Source organism: Gadus chalcogrammus, chromosome 18 (assembly GCF_026213295.1).
Source record: "Gadus chalcogrammus isolate NIFS_2021 chromosome 18, NIFS_Gcha_1.0, whole genome shotgun sequence".
NCBI lineage: Eukaryota > Metazoa > Chordata > Actinopteri > Gadiformes > Gadidae > Gadus > Gadus chalcogrammus.
Genome location: NC_079429.1, coordinates 17,790,949 through 17,812,309, shown reverse-complemented (window position 1 = coordinate 17,812,309; position 21,361 = coordinate 17,790,949). Strand labels below are relative to the sequence as shown.

General features: G+C 44.1%; 1 protein-coding gene across 1 annotated transcript; it reads right to left on the bottom strand.

Moving 5' to 3' along the window:
* Window positions 1–6,897: 6,897 nt before the first annotated feature.
* On the bottom strand, window positions 6,898–11,996 carry LOC130371051 (uncharacterized). The gene is made up of 7 exons (XM_056576678.1): window positions 11,872–11,996; window positions 11,612–11,756; window positions 8,430–8,590; window positions 7,963–8,093; window positions 7,736–7,883; window positions 7,396–7,644; window positions 6,898–7,261 (listed from the first exon to the last, which is right to left on the bottom strand). Exons 1-7 carry the CDS (start codon window positions 11,994–11,996, stop codon window positions 6,946–6,948), a joined length of 1,275 nt encoding a protein of 424 aa, XP_056432653.1. The 3' UTR covers window positions 6,898–6,945.
* Window positions 11,997–21,361: the final 9,365 nt, after the last annotated feature.

The following is a 21,361-nucleotide window of genomic DNA, read 5'->3' as shown; positions in this document are numbered from 1 at the left end:
CAGCGACCAACATGCCTGCCCCGGATCGCACCGGAGAAGGGCGCGCAAACCGGGGTATGTAGGCCCCTACTGTTCAATGTCACCTTTATATACGACGGAGTATTTGGGCCACACGTGAAGAAAAAAAATATTTTTGCCGTGACGAGATTAGAATCGACACGTCGAAGCGTGCAGCGGATGACACCAAGTACTCATCCGCTTTAGTAGTGCGGCATTGCCATCACAGGTTGCATTGACGGTTTTAGTCGGCTATATTGATTGGATGGAGGCCTACACCACAAACAATGACCAGAGGGTTAAGGTCGACTACTTCGTGTCATCCGCTGCACGCTTGGGAGGATGCCCGGAGCGTCTGCGTGGAGATTAAAGTCGGTATGATGTTTCAATTTTATTCTCGACATTTCGAGTTTAATGTCGACATGTTGACTTTAAAGTCGACGCGTCGATTTTAATCTCGTCACAGAAGAAAAAATAAAATTCTTCACGTGTGGCCTGGGCCCCGTTTCCCGAAAGCATCTTTAGCCTAAGTGGATCGCAGAGTGGGTCGTACGAGCATCGTACAGGTTTCACACCGTTTCCCGAAAGCATCTTTGGTAACGAACCTCTTAAAAACGCTCACGAGTCACGAGTAGCTAACGAGTGCTCCAGGGTACTCGTAGTACGCTAAGAGCCTCATTAGCCTGCTATAGCATCAGTGGCGTAACCAGCGGACATTCTTAGTATTGGATGCGTTTTATTATAACACATTGGTAATGGTGTATCACGTGCGTCTGAGCCTAATGTGGGCCATTATGTTCTTAGTTTGAGAGATTAAGCAGGCAAAAGGCTGGGATATGGTGGGGATTGGTCACGTTGACGGGAATGTTTAGTGACATGTGGGAGGGTGGAGGGGGTTAAAAAAAGTCTCAATCACTCTTCGACGTGCATGAAAACCAGCCGCAGTTATGAGGGAGGCCGTCCTCACACCGATCTTCCTCGTCGTCATCGTCCTCAATGTCCTCCGGTTCAACCAAAGCTACCCCAGCCTTAGCTGCGCCTGCAATGTTGTGCAACATAGCTGTCACACATATCACAGCGCATGACTTGGCCGGCGAAAACTGGAGCCCTCCGCTGGACTTGTGAAGGCATCTAAAGCCCAACTTCCACCTCCCGATCGTGCGCTCAGGATTAGGACTGATATATATGTCGGCCTAGGCTTAATCAATTGTGTTTTAATATCTTTAGCATTCATATTATTGCAATCTATTCTTTTCGTAGGCTACTCTGCGGTTGGCCTTGATGGGGAGATATTTTAACCCTTTTTAACCCCATTTTCCTCCGACATTCCTGCGTCTTCCCCTGCGTCATAGCCCGTTTCAGCACCATGTCAGTGGACAGGTAGACTACAATCCTACGTTCGTCTTGAGTGCAGCGAATGCGCGTTCACGTTAAGAGGAGTTTCGGGAAACGCTCCAAAGAAATGATCGATGGTTCGAAAGATCCACCTTTCGAACCATCTTACGAGCGAAGATCCATCGATATCGGGAAACGTGTGGCCAATACTCCGTCGTATTTATATATTAATATGATACACGTGGAAAAAAAAATAACATCAATAATCAATTAAACTAAATAAATAACTTAAACAAGAAAAGTTTAGCTAAAAACTAAACTAAACTGTGCCCCCCCCCCCCATGTCACCCCTGTATGTATTACAACTAGTATGGAGGAATGTCTGCATTATCTCAGCATGTATAAAAAGTGTAAAAGCCCTACGAAAATATTCATGGCCACTGGTTGTTTTATTGCAGGAGAGGTTGTACGGATGTTTAGGCCATACCAGGCCCCCCACCAGCGCCGTCCACATCCCCCACGTCGCACACCGAAAGCCCAAACATTTACACACAGGTTTTTCTGTCTCACTGGAAGGCGCCAGGAGGAAGTTCCTAATCCTGCTCAGCGATTTCTGTCGGAGAGGGCAGGACTGAGGGAAAAAAAAATTACATTTCCAGGTAAAAGTACAAAGCATTATGTCCAAACTGTTGAATTTGGGGGAACGTATTGTTGTTTTAATTTTCTTGAGCTATTGAGTTAAGCCAGAGGGGAGCTGTCACGTTAAAATTGTACCGGGGGCGAAAATTGTACCGGCCTACGTCATCTAGTAATCCATTCCAAACCTGCCTGGCAACAGACGATCGCGTCGAACGACGTGGAAGGTTCATTGAGCGCGACTAGACAGATAACACTTATTTTACAAATTACATTTATTAGGGTTCCTAACTTTATATTTGTATTGTATTGCATTGTATTTATCTATTTCCCTACACAGTAATAGCTAAATGTTATGGGGATAACGTGAATAATAATAATCATTTACCAGTAAGTAAATGCCTGCTCACCTATCTATCTATCTATCTATCTATCTATCTATCTATCTATCTATCTATCTGTCTATCCGTCAATCCGTCTATCCGTCTATCCGTCTATCCGTCTGTCTGTCTGCCTGCCTGCCTGCCTGCCTGCCTGCCTGCCTGCCTCCCTGCCTGCCTACCTACCTATCTCTATCCATCCTCTAAATGTAATTAAGGAAATTAAATTAACACAAGCTTGCTAGACTATGATACACATTAAACATTCAGTTTACTAGCTAAATTCGATTAAACAATTAAATGCAATACAAATAAAAGTAAAAACAAGTGTTATCTAGAGATCCGTTATCTGTATTATATTATTTCTTCTTCGGCAACATGAGCCCGATTGAAACCTGCCTGGCAACGGAGAACCCCTTACGTAATCTGTTGTCCGTTGCCTGGCAACGGACAACTGATGACGTAGGTCGGTAAAATTTTCGCCCCCGGTACAATTTTAACGTGACAGAGCCAATACTAGGCAGGTAGGTTGTACATTTGTAAATCCAGACCATTAACAATTGTTTGTGTCACTTGATTTCTTGATTGCTTGATTTCTTTTTACAGATAAATTCTGCACTGCTACAGAATTCACTGCAATTCTGCTATCTAACTATCCGGCCCTGAGGGACTGTGGGGGATACCAGCTCCTGAGGGCCAGGGGAGCTACAAGGTCAAGATGCCTCATCCCCATCGACTGTCCCAGGGAAGGGTACACGCCACACTACTTATGTAGTACGGCAAATATCGGGCAGGCAATTCTGTATGCCAGGCCCCTTCAAAGGGATATTGATCTTGAGGTAACAATATTTTGTTTATGAAGACTGTAATTACTTTGCATGATTGTCTATATCTATATTCTATCCATCATGTGCTGTATGTCAAATTGAGCATTCTGCATTAGTTCTGGCAGGCTATGTAGTTAATGTAGCCATGGACTCTCCCTTCCTTTTCCTTTGCCCTATTGCTATTCTCTAATCAAGTGGTTAATCTTGCACCTAATCTCTGTATTTGTTGTAAATTCCTGTTGTAGAGTAGTATGTAATTTCCTTTTACACTCAGGCAACAGAATTTGAATTATCTAGAAGTCGCTTTGTAAATTAAATTGTAGCCCACCATATCAGCTGTTAGTATGCTAAAGCCAGCCCACATCAGCTGTTCCACACCAGCTGACAGAACTCTTTCTCTTCACTTCATTTTGTCTTTCCAGACCATCTCCCAGACAGAGGAGCCCGGGCCGCACACACAGTGTGAGGTGGAGTGTATGTTCTGTGGTCAAGCGATTAACATGGCCAGCATCCAAGACCACATTGATGTCTGTGAAATGTAGGTAGTCACCCAAACAATTATAAAAAATGTCTACACAACAGACCTGACACAATGCCTTATGGACTTCCTTTTCCAGTCATGTGCAGTACAGTGAACAGAGATAGCACCATTGTACAACCTGTGAAATGTTTTATTAGCCTTTGTCTTATTCTTGCCCTCTGTCTGTGTTTACAGTTCACATCAACAATCAACCTCGGCTGCCCAGACCTCTGCTGCCCAGACCTCGGCCCAGTCCTCTGCTGCCCAGACCTCGGCCCAGTCCTCTGCTGCCCAGTCCTCTGCCCAGTCCGCTGCCCCGACCTCAGCTGCCCAGTCTTCTGCCCAGTCCTCTGCCTCAACCTCAGCTGCCCAGTCCTCTGCCTCGACCTCAGCTGCCCAGTCCTCTGCCTCGACCTCAGCTGCCCAGTCCTCTGCCTCGACCTCAGCTGCCCAGACCTCAGCTGCCCAGTCCTCTGCCTCGACCTCTGCTGCCCAGACCTCAGCTGCCTCAACCTTGTCCACTGGCAGAGTGTCAGAGATTTGCAACGAAGGTGCTTTCCCTACATTACGATCAGTTTTATGTGGTTCTGTATTGATTTGTTGGATGTGTCCTATTGATCCAGTTGATTTCATTTTTTTGTAGCTTAGATTTACTGCATATGATTTTAGATGTGCGTATCCATCTCTTTTGTGTCCGCTATTTCATGTAAGAGTTATGCTACTTGTTTAATACTTAGAATGGAAGCTGGAGCCAGATACCAAGGCAGCAGCCAAAATGTTTCAGACCCATTTGCTGAAAGATGCCGACCAGAAACCAACCTTAAAGTTGACTTTGGACATGCACGTAACAGAAGAGGACAGAGAAAGAGCAATTATTGGCTTCTACAAGCAGACAAATATTGATTGGACCCGTCCTTTTGAAGTCCAACCCAAGGGTATGTAAAAAACTAAAACATGTATGTATCCTCACCTGCGACTTCCTTACTCGGTTGCACTCGGTAAAGCACTTGAACTTTTACCTGTATACCACAAGTTAGCCCCCCCCCCTCTCCATGCTGAACAAAGCATGTACATATGTATTGTATGGTACATCTACTACACCTAGTAACACACCTAAAATGTGCAATCCTCAAGAATTTTTCATTGTTTTGTATATGACAGGAGACTGTGCAATTGGGGATGGCGTGAAGAAATATTTCTTTTCGCTATGCCTGAATAAGCTCCAAACAGGCCTACATTTACACCTTGGTAAGTCAATGTTAAGTTATACGTTTCTGAATGTATGTGGATATACGGATGTGCTGATAGCTCAGTTCTTGGTTTATCTCCTTAGACTACACTGGTGGGAAAACAATTCTGTTCAATGGAGCGGCAGACCACTTGGTCCCATCCACCTCCTTGCCATTGCTCCAGGGGGATCTGTTCCGCCTGGCAGGGAGAATAATCGGACATTCTTTTTTAAATCGGGGTCCACTTTTGAGTGGGATGGGCCAGTGCCTTTTCCCTCTGCTGGCCAGCAAGGACATGGGGGCCATAGACGCTGCAGTCTTGCAGGTGGAAGATTGTCCAGATTTGGACATTGTGGAGATTGTCAGCCTTGTAAGTGTAACAATTCAATTTGTGCTGCCTCTTTTCATCTGCCCATGTGTCATCTAATTGTTGACCAGTGTTGTATACAATGATAACTGCTTTCCAACAGCTTGAAAGCCAGACTGTCCTGACCCCCGAAAATGTGGACCAGGTGAACCACTTGGCCCTCAGCTGGGACCTGCCCAATCTCACAGAGAACAACAGGAGGTTGTTGGCACAACAAATCCTCCATCATGTGGTATGAGCCCAATCAAATATAAAAATAATAAGAAAGCTATTTACATGTACAGTAAATGTGTTCTTGGATACAGTATGCTGCTAAATATGGTTTCCTGTGCCATCTCCTTTCTAAAGGTAATTGTCAGACGTGAGAGGCAAATGGCGCAGTTGCGGAAAGGGCTGAAGGACACACGCGTCCTGGAAATGTTAAAGGAACGGCCTGAACTGGCATCTGCCCTGTTCCCCAGATCTGCCGAGGCAGAGCTGGAGCCAGAGGTAACCTGTCGTGCCTACAGACCATGTACAGGGCTTGCATGGTCGTGTTTTTATAATGCATGTTCTCTTTCAGATGATAATAGAACGGATTGTGTGGCCAGAACCAGACAGCGATGAAGAGGCAGAAATTGATGACTACTGCAGTGTGGTTGCTTACCTGCGGCAGTACATCAGCTTAGGTGAGAAATAGCTACAGCGCTCTCTCTCACTTATTCACACACACAGACACACACAAACCTCAAGCAAAATGTGTTTTTTTGTTGTCTGTTCCTTAGCTTCATCCTCCGAACTGCAGCAGCTAATTGAGTTTTGGACGGGGTGGGCGGCGCTGCCGGACGAGCTGTACGTCAGTGTTGACCGGGATGCCACCTACCCGACAGCTTCTACCTGTTTCACCACATTGAAAATCCCAACAGGATGTGGTTCCTACAGGGATTTTTGTTTTAAATTGGGGGCAGCCGTGAGCACCACTAAGTTTGGTTTTAGAAGGATCTAGGTTTTGGGTCTTGGTTTCTATCATTTTACCTTGTCTTACCTTTTTAGTTCATATTGTTCATTTTCGTTCATTTTCTCATATTGTTCATTTTGAATAAAAGCAAAGCTCAATAGGCAGAAGATAGTTTGTCACAGTATTGTCACTCATTTATATTATTTTGGTTCAGTTCATGCCAATGGAACTGCAGTATGTTTGGATGAGGAAAAATTAAGCATACACTGCATGTAAAGGGGAAGGTAGATTCATATATATTTACAAACATTAACAAATATTTACAAATCCTTGGAGAGAACATCATGCTGTTTGAAAGATGTCATGTAACTGCTCAACAACTGAGCTGTAAACAGCAATAGCGTCATTCAGTGAAACATTTCGCTGAGGCAATCGTGAGAGCTCCTCAGCAGTCAGTTCACGTGGTAGTTGGATCTCCGGAACGTCGACTCCAGCCAGGTCTTCCAGGTCCGGACCATCGACACTGGCACCATAAAGATCGTCAACCTTAGGAAATAATACCAGTATGAGCAATCAGAGCAATAGCAATCTACATAGATGCATACAAAGACATTGCTAGAACCATCAGAGTAAATTACATGAACAGAATTAGGAGTTGCATAACCTCTATGCGGATGTTTGGAAACCCTATTTCAAATTTACAATTTACAATACAATTTACTTATTGTAATATCCTAGTTTTGGGCCCATATTTATAGCTGAACCTACCTCTGGGGGATCAGCAACAGCACTTATGTTGCGTAGCCACAGCTGGTAGGGTGACTGGCTATTTTCAGTCCTCAGGCTGTGAAAATTCCAGGCATCTTGGAAATGCCTGAGATGGCTCTGGACCAATGACAGGAAAACCCAGTGGAGAGCGAAGAGGTGGATCTCACTGTCTGGATTCAACATCCATGATGCTTCCATTTCGTGGAAGAGAGTGTGGAAGAGATCGAGCACTTGTGTGTAAACATCTCTCCAAAGTCGCTCGATTCTTAAATACAAAAAAAATAGGTTAATTAACATAAAATGGCCTCTATGACTTTAAAATATTGAGTTGTAAAAGATGTATAAAGCCAAAAGAGCTTGGTTGGTTGTTGGTACAATTCAATAACCTATTCAACTTACCTTTGATTATGCACACTCCTCCCAGTTATGTGGGAATTGCGGTTGGGTCCGCAGTTGTCCACCATGTAATATGCCACCTCAAAGTTCTCTCTCCCCTTATCCGACCGGACACGAGATGGCACACCGTACTGCCTGACCGCTCCAAGAAAAGCATCCAGCACTGTTGTGGCACGGTTGTTGGTGGCTGCTGACAAGAACACCACTAGGCGGCTGAAGCCATCTATCCCACCGTGGATAACAAATCTCCATCTTTTTGTTAAAGGATAAAAGCTGTATAAGTTTACTGAACTATAACTAATGTCAAATACTTGCCTGGATTATTTGACATTCATTTACCCACCGTATTAATTTGTGATTGCCATCAATATGCCACATACAGTTGGGCCCAGGAACTGAATATTGCCGCCTATGTAGAGTTCGGTTGGCCAGGGCTCTTTGTTCTGTGCCCTCTGGGTCCACTCTTTTTAAGGATTGGCGTACTCTGTGAACTTCACATAGCACAGATAATCAAGAACAGACAACAGCATCAGTCGGGTGCTTATAGGTACAAGAGGTAGGTGGACATACTTTGGACCAGATGGCCTCTTCCCTGGAGATGGTATCGCAACATCCGGTATCCACACAGATGGATCCTGTGGATCTCCAGCACCAGGGCGTCCAGCTGCGTATCACTCATCTCAGAATACATGTCTGACACACTTAGGAAAGGGATAAAAAAATGTTTGTGATGAGCTACTGTTCCACTCTCAAACGTGGTCATAGTAATTGATGAAGAGAAACTCATTTTCGTCGGCCAGCGAAATATTTGACTTTACAGACGTGTGTTGCCAGACAGTTACCATACTGGCCACACACATAAGCACAGTCATCGTCATCCCACACCTGTAGTTACATTAGCCCCCCCCTCATACGATACATTGTAGAATACATACTGTAATGGTCATGTTTGAAATTCCCTTAAAAGATAGAGTGGTGCATGCCCCCCACCCCTCGTGCGTGTCGGTGTCGGTGTGTCACTATATTCTATCACTGACCTGAGTCCATTTTGTTGCATTTTGCGGTGTACGCTGGTTCTGTGGACACCATACATGTCCGCGATCTCCTGCACCTTTAGGCCATGGGAGAGGTATCCCTCTATTGCCTCCAAGGGTATCTCCACGGTGGGTCTCCCGACCCTATGTTTCGCACCCAGTACCTGTATCACTTGGGAAATATTCGTGTTTGCCACACTGGCGTCAAAACGTACCAGTGAGGATAGGTCGTCTACCCTATCTCCCAGAACACGCACTCTATCTATTGCATCTGTGTCTTGAACACGATTGTTCTCAACATCATCTGCCAAACGTCGGAGCGCATCAATAATCTCCTCCATTGGTGACCATGGACCTGACACGAACGTGAACAAGGAAATTAAGGAGCAAGTGACGTAGTTCCCGCCCAGACGCTGATTGGCTGATACGTTTGCCACTTTGCATATTGACTTTTTGGATTCCTCTTTGGATTCCGTTTTGGATTCCGTTTTGCGGATTGAAATGTCATTTGAATATCGCAACACACGGAGCGTGGCGAAGTGGATTGCAATCACGGGGACGCTATAGCTTTTCAATTTGTATAAAGGAACTCAAAGAATTTGACAAAATGTTATTCTATTTGTATTGTTAGAACTTTTGCAAATTTAATTGAGGATTGCATTGTCACTTTGCATTTTAAAATACACTTTGAATAACGTATTTACAAATTACATTATAAAATTGCATAATGCATTGTCAAATGCATAATGGAATTCCAAATTGCATTGCCATTTGAATTTTGCTACATATATGCTTCCATACTACTGAGCGGCTGACGCAGCATGGATGACTTGGATGACACAACACTGTCTGTGTTACAAGGTAAAATGTATTTGGTATATTTATATAAAGTATTAGTGAGTGCATGCTAATCCAACTGCGTGTAGGCTAGACAAGATTAAACAAGTCCGTGAGTGCGGGCTCGGTTGGCATCGTGGAGGAACGTGCAGCTTATTTGCAGAGATAAGTAGCTAGCCTACTTTGTGTAGTACTGGGGATGATTAGTTGCATCCGTTATCCACGACTTGCAGCAAAAGTAGCTAGTCCACCTGGCTGTCTGGCAAACAATAGTACCATTCATTAACGCACCGGAGATCAAAATAATAAGCTGACAGATTTTTCGTTCTAGCAAAAATTTCCCCATATCAGCTTCTGAGCAATATTTTCTGTAGGTTTCATTATATCATCCATGTGTCACAATCAACAGCTTTCTCTGCAATGGGGTTCAAAACTCAAATTGCAGCGAACTCTTCCATGCAGTAGAGTAGGGCCAGTGAAATTTGAAATACTAAAGCATGTTTGCTTGCCTGTTCCTTCTAGGTAGGGGTCTGTAGTGCATCTAGTAGGAAGCGGTAGTGCCCTAAATGATTTATTTAAAAAGCCTATGTTATCTAGGTGGGATATAAACTCGTAATGAAACATCTCCCACCCTACCATATGCCATAGAGAGCAATTTTGCAATGTATTTTTATTACAATGGTTTTCATGGAAAGTAGACATGGTGCTCTAATGGGGAGTGGATCCCAAAATAATGTTAGGTGTAAATTCATCCATAGCCCTGTTGGTGAAGGTCACATTTTGCTGTCCTGTCTACAGTCAAATTTGTTAATAACCATTAGCCAGGTCAACCTAATGGATCATCATTATGGCATTTAATGAGTAATAGGCATTTTTGACATTATTATGTTAAGTTGCTGTTAAAATGAGGGTGCATTGAAAAAAAGGAAATCATGGTTTGATAGTGAAGCTGATTATGTTTCCTCTTCCTGTAATTTTAAAGCTGCTAATGTTGATGAAGGGGTTTTAAAAACCCTCTCTCAGGAGTGTTTTTTTGGATATTTTTCCTGGACCACAGAACTTTATGCGAAGAAAGGAGTTGTGGGATCGAATTCATCCAAAGGTAAATGTCCACATACATGGCTAGAGAGAACCTGGCTGTTCAAGGTCTGTAGGAGAATTGGCAAAACTAATAGAGGATCAACAGTTATTACTGGCAAAATATAGATTGTTTTTCTGGCAAAGTGTTTTTCTGACACCACACTGTAACCCTTAATAACAAATTTCATTTAATTGGAGGTACAGAGTGAGAATGCAGTGAGTTAAGCCGTTGATCAGCCATCCACAAATGCCATGTTGCCAAGCCCGCCAAGACAGCAATCGATAGTTGCGTATTGTAAATAGATTCTTTGAGTATAGGCGCAGCCATTTAAGGCTATCGCTATTGGGTTATCCCTAGGCGTGAGCCGTAGCACTGAAAAATGTGCAATCCCCGCCCACCAACAGCGTGGGCCTCAATTACGTCCGCGGGCCTCAACAATGTCCGCATTTCGCAGAAATAGGCGGGCGCCGGCGGACGTTCTGCTCCCAATAAACAGCTTTTCTTCAGCTATTTAAAGGACAATGAGGCGACGCTTAAAAGGCTGTTCTGCAAACAGGGGTTCATACATTGAGAAATAAGTTTGGAAGGTTGAATATTCATTCTAAAAAATTTGTGAAGGTGTACATTTACACCATTGCAATGAATTTTTCTGAACTGACTTTTCAGAGATTTGACCACACAGGCGCAAGCTTTGAATCACGTAATTATTGGCAGTGTTCTATCGCGCATTCGTTTTGAAACTCCTGACAGTCAAATGTCTGAAATCATTGATCTGCAAAAAGGGGGGCGGGACCATTTGGCTCTAAACCTATTGGTTGTGTTGTATTTTAAGCACATAAGCTGCCCCCACATAGCCACTAGGAAGCAGGATCGAACACACAAGCTGCATTACCCTCACATAGCCACTATGAAGTTGGATCGAACACAACACTGCAATAACTACTCCAGCCACAGATGGCAGCACCTTTAGACAGGTGAGGAGGGCGGAGCGAAGACGTCACACAGGCCACTCCCACTTGATACTAACCAGCGCGGGAGAGAGATTGGAGGGCAGAGAATCATAGGCGGACCCGCAGAGAGCCTCGGGCCTAAGCCCCGGGGCTCGGAAGTAGTTCGACGGTATTTTCTCTCCACGTGTGTTAGATACAATTCCCTCACTTTTGCTTCACAGTTACCATACCGAAATACTTTAACAAATAAAGTGAGTTAAAAGCAACCTGGATTGGACTACTTTCTTCAAGAACGCGACAGTGGCTCTCTTACAGACATCGGCCTGCTGGCACATGACATCTCCACCGTGGCGGCTGACCCTCATCGTCTGGCCGAACGGGTAGTCACCGTGGCGAAAACTGCCGGTGTCATCCTCTGCCTCTGCTCCACCGGTGCGGTGGAAGCGGCCCGGACGACGAAGGCTGCTTCCAAGTAGGCAGAGAAATTCCGGAGACACTTCTCCGGCCCTCCACCTCAGCAACAGCGCTCCACTCCGGGCTCCCGTCGCCGCAATAGGCCTCCGACAGCCACTGTCACGGCGCCACCGGCAGCTCCTCCTCCTGGCCCCCCGGCTTACCAACCTTGCCCGGCTTACAAGCCCCATCCGCCTCCATCCCAGGCTGCGGCGAGCAGCCAGCAAAGGCCCCAGGCAGCGGGCTCATGGGGCTATGTCCCGCCCCACAAGCGCCGGCGAAGAAAATGACGGGGCGAGGGAGAAGCGTGTGACAGCGAGAAAACTGCTTTTTTAAGAGCCACCCACCTCTTTCTCCCCACATCCCAATTAACGCCGGAGCCATTCGGCCCAGCCATAACCGTTTCACATGCATAATCCACCACATATACTGTAGGCAGGCCGTCAATAAACCTTGTTTTATTGATCGAACCAGCCCTACGTTACTTTACCCTCGTGGCGGGACGGATACTTCCACGTCGCAGTGATCCCCAAACACAGGAAATTCCTGCGTTTCTCATTTCTGGGGTCACACTACCAGTCCAACCGCCTCCCGTCCGGCAACAGGAATGAGAGTAGTGTTCTACTTAGATGATCTACTTTTGCTGGCTCGCTCCAAGGAGGAAGCAGCTATTCAGACAAGAAAGCTGGTATTTCACCTGTCAAATTTAGGCTTCGCCAAAAATTGGAAAAAAAGCTTCCCCCTCCCCTCACGGAGTGTGATGTATTTGGGGGTAGAGCTGGATTCAGCTGTAATGAGAGCACGGTTCTCACAGCAGAGGATGAAGACGCTGTGGTCTCTCCTCCGCCGCTGTTCCCCGGGCAGCGTCGTGACAGCCCTCTCTGTCATGAGGCTGCTGGGCATAATGTCAGCCGCTCAAACGGTGGTGTCGCTGGGGCTGCTTCACATGAGGCGGCTGCAGAGATGCCTTTCTCGCCTGCGCATCGACCCGGTGCGCCAACGGCGGAGCAAAGTGACCATTCCCCGATAAGTGGGCCCCGATTTGACCCACTTGGGCGATCCCCGAACCCTCACGTGAGGAGTGCCGTTGGGCAGAGCAACATCACACATCTCAATGTACACGGATGCTTCTCTGTCGGGCTGGGGAGGAACATGTGGGTTTCACGTGCCGGAATGGCATACCAGTTTCAATGAACTGCTGAAGGAACATCCCAACCTTGGCTCTTGTCTCAAGAGGATAGACCTCGTCTTCTTCATCAGCTGACTCAGTCGGCCAGATGATGTGATCAATCATGACCTAGTTGTCACAACTTGTTAGTTAGATAGTTCCTCCAAATCATTCTTATCTGCTGAGTAAGTCTGTTTGCACTTTACACTTTTTTTTTGTATATTAATGTTCAATGGCACTAAAGGATAATCTGATTTGATCAGGACACAGTACATCTCAGGAAGAAGAAAGCAATTTTACAGTAACATAAATAAAAAATATTTACACAATAAACAAAAGGTTTTTGATATAGTAAGTATAGCAACTCATAATCTCCATGGTGAGTACCAGTATATACGTAGATAGAGTACCCATTGTAAACTTAACCTTTATTGATTTGTACCTACATCAGTTAAAAATTAAGATGTTTCTCAAGTCTGGCATTTGTTACATATTTTAAGCACATAAGCTGCCCCCACAGAGCCACTAGGAGGCAGGATCGAACACACAAGCTGTATTACCCCCACATAGCCACTAGGAAGCAGGATCATTCACATAGGCTGCAATAACTACTCTAGCAACAGATGGCAGCACCTTTTGACAGGTGAGGAAGGCGTAGCCATTATGTCACACCGGCCACGCCCACTTGACTCTAACTAGCGAAACAGTGAGATTTGAGTTCAGAAACATCCGGCCGGCCATACTCGAGTTAAAGTTCTGCTGGTTGTCGCTCCCACGCGTGTTAGATAAAATTCCCCTCCTTTTGCTTCATAGTTACCATACCGAAATACTTTAACAGATAAAGTGAGTTAAAAGCGATCCGGATTGGACTACTTTCTTCAAGAACGCGGCACATTCTTATCACTAGTTGTACAATGTGTAATTTGTGCTTGTGATTTGAAAGTATATGCTGCTTAGCTTAAATTTTATACTACTATGGAGGCAGCCATTTGTGTACAGCATTTGAGTCCAAAACAAGTGTCTCCATGGGGACAGTAAAGTATATTGTTTGGTAATGTTCCTGGGGGCTGCAGATCACTTCTTTCCCAGATGGGAAGATAGCTTCAGCCACATCTCTTCTTTCGGATAATATCGGCCACACTCCAGTTTCTTTTAGGCCCTTTCTCATTTGTTTTCTCTGAGAAGAAGTTCTTCCCAGAATCTGCAACAATCGTAACACACATACACACAAAAAACATACATTTCACATAACAAATTAAACAATAACTGAGAATGTGAATAAAAATCAATATTGTGGGTTGTAGCTAATGATTAATTCACAATAAATCAGTGGTCTTACTTTAGAAAGCTGTCCTCGGCTCCTGTCTGTTCCCAAAGTTACAAATCACGGACTGCAGTGCCTTTTCAAAATAAATACATGCAGGCAGCATCAATACGCTCAGTGGGAACCTAAGGCTTACGTCCAGGGCCGCTGACAGGTTTGGCTGGGCCCGGGACAAAATTCTCTCAATGGCCCCCCCCCCCCCCCCCCCCCCCCTGAATCACTGTGTCTTTCTCTTTCTCTCTCCCTTCACTCTCCTCCCCTTCTCTCTCACTGGTAGCCTGTTCTTCCTCTATCTCACTGGTAGCCTGTTCTTCCTCTCTCTCATCCTCTTTGGTAGCCTGTTCTTCCTCTCTCTCATCCTGTTTGGTAGCCTGTTCTTCTTCTCTCTCATCCTCTCTAGCCTCTCCTATAAAGGTGAACATATTTCGATAAAAAGGGCTATATCTAAATTAACAGGGGTCAAAATGAACCATTTAAAAAATAACAAATTGAAAACCCCTTAATTTGACGATTTAACACAGAAAATAATAGACTGATCAACTTGGCTAACTCTATCCCAAAGACTACAAAAGTTTAAAAATCTAAGGTTTTTTTTTTGTTCCCAAAATTGTCAAACGCCGAAACACAACCACAGAATTCCCTTGTGCAGCTCCCAAACACATGACGTCGGGATGACAAGCCCATTTATTACGGATAAACCAAAGTGAAAGTGAAGTTATGGCTTTCAGAATCATACCACAATAAAACTCACGCTATTGTATTCACTTAGAGCTCATTAACTGCACATTTCATCGACCATTTTTCACTTGACCAAGGGGAATCATGTCAAGGGTACTTTTATTTATCGCCAGACCCGCGTTTATGTCCGCTGAACTTCCAGAGAATGTTTGGGGAACAAGGCGGAGCCCATTCATCTGGCGAGTTTCAAGTTAACGGCAATCAGAAACTAAGTTACAGGCTACCCCAAAACGTCACGTTTATAACCCATTCGTTACATCCAACTCTATCTAAATGGCAATTTCGCATGTTGCCATGCCACTGGCTTATTTTAAACCATGAGCCGCGTTACACTGGCTGTAATTCAGCTGACTGGGAATGATTCTCAAATCAATTCACCCTGATTGGAGTGCGCAGCGCGTGCCTGCCTGATAGATATAGGCGTATGAAACACAGTGTAATAAAGCCGTTGTAGTTATCAAATTATTCAATGCCCCCTGTCTGTCTGATATTGATCTCCGTGTGACTTGCTCATGTGGTGCTGCGCTAATATGTTTGACACGCCGCCTGTGCCTGTGTTACTTGACGACGGGGCTGGAAAAAGTTGGCCGTGTCTTACCTGGCTGTGCTGCACAGCTGCCTTTACTGGTACCGGCTGCAGCATCACCTGAGTCTTTTCTGAAATATTTATTAATATTTATAAAGAGATCCCCTCAGGCTTTCGGCTTCTTCCTCTCTTTTTCACCTTTCTTTTTTTTTCAGGGCTCCTGACTTGTGCATGTTGAATCAACTCGCGCACTGACCACTAAAGGAATGATGTCGTCTTTTTTCTTCTCCAAAGACCAAACCATTTTGGCATAGGGGTGATAGGGGGTTATTGGCCGTTTTTTCAAGGGCAATGAAGGCAAACAATCTAGGAGTCATTAATTGAATGCAAATAAAGCACTTTTCTTCTCTAAATCAACACATTTTGAAGTATACATACAATAATTAATCCCAACTTCATGGGGGTCCAGTTATGGGCCCCCCCCATTCAAGGGCCAGTCCGGGGCCCGGGACAACGTACCCGTTTGTCCCCCCCTGTCGGCGGGCCTGCTTACGTCACCCTTTCAGTGGGGGTAACTAGACGTCTCAAAAAGGTCGAGCTAGACACAGCAGTCCATTGATTGGAACACTGAATATTTGCACAAAGGTAAGATCTGAATTGAATGAAATTTAACTTTTTTCACTGTTGTGATAATGTTTTAGTCAAAATATTTAGCATATTTTATCCTTTTATTAAATAAATAAATATAAAATGACAGATTCAGAACCAGCCAAGTATTGAGTTACTGTATGTTAAAAAGCATCAATTTCAACAAACATTACATTCATTACCGCATGCTGCAAAAGCTGCCGATGAAGATATCATATATATTTCCTTCCATTCTATGAAAAACAATACAATAACATAAAAAAAATAAGTCAAACATTTCAGTGACATTAAAAATGTAAAATTAAAATGAGGGAATTATTTTTAATTTAGTATTCAGCCTTAAGGAACTGACATCCACGTGTATACAATATTAACGAGTTAGCTCAAGAAACATGGCCACCATTGACCAAAACGTCTTCACAATGGCGGGCTAAGCTGCTACTTTCACATAACTGTTGGAAGAAGTGGTTTCACTGAATCATTTTGAGCCAGTCCGACACAAATGCCCTGCTAGGCGGGCAACATTCAGATCCAGAAGTCCCTTCTCCAGCAACATCTTCATGAAACAGACTGCTGTTTGCTGAAATTTGAAACAATTAAATAAACCATGTACCACGCTGTACCATAATTAAACCTGTAAAAAACATTGAATTAATGAAATATAAGACATGCTGAAGGCAAATTTATTTAGTACCCATCTCCACAAAAGCTTGCATGGAATTGTATGTCCTCTTGGGAAAGTTTTGTCCACATATTGGACATATTTCCTGAGTGAAAAGAGAAATGTACAGGTTTTGAAGATATATATCATCTTGAAATCACATAGGAAAGTGCCAAGTTTAAAAAGAGCTTGTTTATAAAATGTGATGAATTGAGAGTGAAAAACTCTATTATTCGATCTGTTAGGCTACTTTATCTGCTTACCTTGATTAATTGTCAACGAAACTTCCAAACGCGCATCAGTGGGCTCCGACTCCGAACCTATAGGATCTGAACTCTCTGACCTTTTCAAACGCAACTTAGTATCAGGTGCTTGGTTTTCAGCGAATCAACGATCAGAGAATACTGCCGTGATCACGTTGTACGTAGGCAGATGTTACAGCTGTGGTAGTCTGCTCCCGCAGAAAATTAACGGGAGGATTTTTTATTTTGGCGTGACATTTCTTGCGCGTGCGTGACAGCGTGAGATTGATAGTGAAAGCGTGAGAGTCACGCCAGGGGTGTGACTGTTGGCAACCCTGCCGTCAATAACAATGCGGGTCGTCTCAATAGGTGGGTTTCACGTGACGTCACGTTGCTGCATCTGTAGAGCCAGTTCAGTGATTTAAATGGTATTACCCTAACCCCTAAACTTAGTCCTACTCCTGCATAACCCTAGCCTTATAACCCTATAACTAATGTTGACCCTTCAGGGCTGTCCATACCATGAATTAACTATGAAAACAGTAAATGTCGAGCTTCATAGTTATGGTATGGACTCTCCTCCCACTTCATAAAACACTTTTTTAGTTGCAGTTCTTAATTTGGACAGCCTCAAACCACAAATCTTACCTCTGCCTTACCCTAATTCAAACCCTAAATACCTTGTAGCGGCTGTGGTGAACCGTAATTCTTCTGGGTAGCATACGGCCTTGATCAACCTCTTCGATGGTTGCTGGGGGTTGGTCTTAAGCACTTGTTTTATATGCGTCCAGCTCTCTGCCTAAACCAAATAATGCTTGCACTCTGATTTCGAGTTGCCCTCTCTACAGACTGGACCTGGGACAGGGTGAGCTCTTCCTGCTGGAAATCTTGGCATAGCTTTTCAAGGTCTTTGGGGGGTAGCTGCAGAGTCTCTGGTGTCCGGTATTCAAGTAGAGTTTTTGGAAGCATGCTAGATATGGGGATGAAATCTTTGTAGTACGGCTCCCTAGCCATCAACGCTGCACTCCTTGGGAAGTTTTTGTTTAAGGTATCAAAAAACCTAGCATACGTTTCTGACCCTCTCGTAACCTTTGGGCATGGAAGTGATTTCCCAACCTTGTTTACAGTTGTCCCTCCATCGATGGAACGGTCAAGCTTTTTTTTTTTTTATTTTGCAGAGGAGAAGTCAATCTCAGCTACTGGAGCAGCAGGAATCTGAAAATAAATTAGCACAAAGAAGATCAGTAAGTCCACATTTTTGTGTTCCATTTCTGGTTTGCTGTGAACGTGTCACCCTACCTTTTTCACATGTGATGGCATCAGCCACTTGCACTGCTCAGTTGTGCAGGAAGCGATATCTCTCATCTTAACCCCAGCTTCAACGGAAAACAGAACTGCCCCAACATGAGAACAAGATTCTGAAAGTCTGAATAGAATACAATATGACATTTATTTATTTTTGAACCTCAAATGCAATCGACACCACGGGCAACGTTCAATCTATATCAGCACATTTTGATAATCTGCAATATAGCCTACCTATACTAATATGGAGTATCACTTTACACTAATTAACATTTTTATCCCTTAAAGCTCTCTCCCTGCAGGTTCTGAAGTACACTGGCAGTATGCTAGCAGTAAGTGTGTGTGTGTGTGTGTGTGTGTGTGTGTGTGTGTGTGTGTGTGTGTGTGTGTGTGTGTGTGTGTGTGTGTGTGTGTGATCTCGTGGTAAACATCCTAGCCTACATAAATTACTAACCCTGCCATGCAATTGCAATGAGCTGCAATGACATCCCCATCCTCCTTCGCAATTATCTTCAGCGGTGTTTCGTTTGCTCTCTGAGAGTGGTTTACCTTGAAACATAAACGACTGTCAGGCTAACGTCGTCGTCAAGATGTGTTGCATGTTTGTTTACATGTAAAGCCGTTACTGCTAGCTGCTATCATCTTAACACATCAAATAATATAACAATATAACTCACCCTGGCGAAGACCAAACAATATCCGTTGTGGAGCCGTTTGGTACCAAGTTTGTGGACCCATCCGCTTACAAAAAAATTGTACGCATCCATACTTTGTGTAGTATGATGTTTGAAGGACCAGATAGTTGGTTATGTCCACAGCCTCGATGGTCGGCAGATCCTTATATTCTCCAGAAAACTCACTCATCTTCATGAGGTACGGGTCACTCCCAACATATTTGCTCACTAATTGTTTGTATCGTATTCTAGAAACTGGCTCTAAATCTACAATACGGACTCTCTGGAACGGTTTCCTCCATAGACGTAGGCTGTGTCCCAATTCAGGGGACGCATCCTTCGAAGGCTGCATTCGAAGGATGCGTCGACGCCGATTGCGTCACAGCGTCGCGCCAAGTGCTGTCCCAATTGACCTATCGCAAAACTCCGCCCCCAAACGGTCATTGTCCAATCATACATCCTAGCAACCGTTACTATGTAAACAAGGTCCGACAAACAAAGTCCGACAAGCAAAATGGTGAAGCGATGTGCCTATGGCGTATGTAAATCGGACAGTAGGTACCCCAAGAGTTTGGCTGGGGGAGTCGTGTTCTTTCCTTTTCCAAAGCCGAAAACACAACAGGAGCGGTGCCTACGATGGATCAAACAGTGTGGAAGGCCCCACTCCCAGCTAAATGTCACGAAAATAAACAAGCATGCATACGTCTGCTCCAAGGTAAGGCTAGGCTAGACTAACGCCATAGTGATAGCTAGCTAATAATACTGGATATCAAAGTTATGGTTACTATTAGCAAATATTGTATACTACTAGTTAGTGGTGCAACGGTTCACGGATTTCCCGTGATCCGTACGGATCAACCCTCACGGTTCGGGACGCAAGTGATCCGCGGATCGGCTGATAATTTATTTTTTTTATCAGCAGTCTTGTTATCTTTATTGTTGTTGTTGATCCGAAAATGATCCGACCCGTGACTCAAAAACCGTGACCCGATCCGAACCGTGAGATTTATGATCGGTTGCACCCCTATTACTAGTATATCATTGCCAGAACGTTACCCTCTAAGCTTAGCTAGCCCTAGCGTTACGTAACGTTATGTTTCGTCAGTTTACATCAAAGTTGAACATAGCGTCCCAACAGGCAATTTAAACTTATTTTGTTTTCATCTTTCATGTAGCATTTTGTGAATGGACAGCCTACCCCTGAGTATCCCGACCCTGTACTTGCTGTACAAGTGTCGAACCAGACTAGGGAGCAGCTCGGAGGCTGTCGAAAGCCACCCCAAAAACGGTAAGCCTAAATTACATGTCAATAATGTTTGATTTGAAGTGCAGTATATAACTCTATATTTAACCTGTTAGTACAGGTCATATAGCCTAACGTTACTGTTACTGTAAATAAGAACATGTTATTGACTCGCTGGTTAAATAAAGGTTAATGATGATGATATACAATATAATAGAAACAAAGTACTGTAAATTCATGTCCCAAAAATCTATACAGATGCAGATTAAGTGTGCAGGATGCCTCTGGCTCCACCTCCAGCACTGATGATGCAGCCGAGACTCAACAGTATATTGTTGACAGTGGTGAGTGACAAGCCTTTGACCTCTGTTCAGAGGTCAAAACAAACAAGAAGAACAAAGAAACAAGAGAACAAAATAAGAGTCCATACATACATACAGTAAGACGATCACGGATTTATCTCACTGGTATGTAACATAGTAGTCAAAGAAAAATGCATCAAGCTTGCTCTTCATCTCTTCCCATTTTGCAACATCAAATTGTATTCTTTCTAGGTGGTAATCTTCCTCACATTTAACAAAAAAATCACACCATGACATACCCGTGAGCCCAAGCTGCCCCATTATTTGATAATGATGGGCATGACACTCTTTTAGTTTATAGCGTCCATCTGCCTGCTTGCAAAGGTAAGGACACTCTGTAAAGCTGTTCTTGGATGGGCACTTAATTTCTAAAAGCCCATAGCTTGGGCTTTCACTCCCTCCTCTCTCTATCACCTTACGGTCAGGTGAAGTACCAAGGTGTGGGGCATCAGGATTTACAACAAAACCACATGGATACACTAGATTACCTGTGAGCTTCGTGTACTGTGTTGCTGCTATGGGCTCTTGTTCTACACCTCTTTTCATGGCCTTAGTTTGTACTGATGCGGCACTCTTTAAGCTTGTAGCAAGTTTTTCATGGTCAGCTCTCCTAGAGCAGATTCTTTTAAAAGAGGTTGATGTTATTCGGGCAGACCTTGCATGGAACCACAAGTTGTTTGTGCTCTGTTCCCTGGTTTCCTGTTCCAGAGCTATAGAATCAGG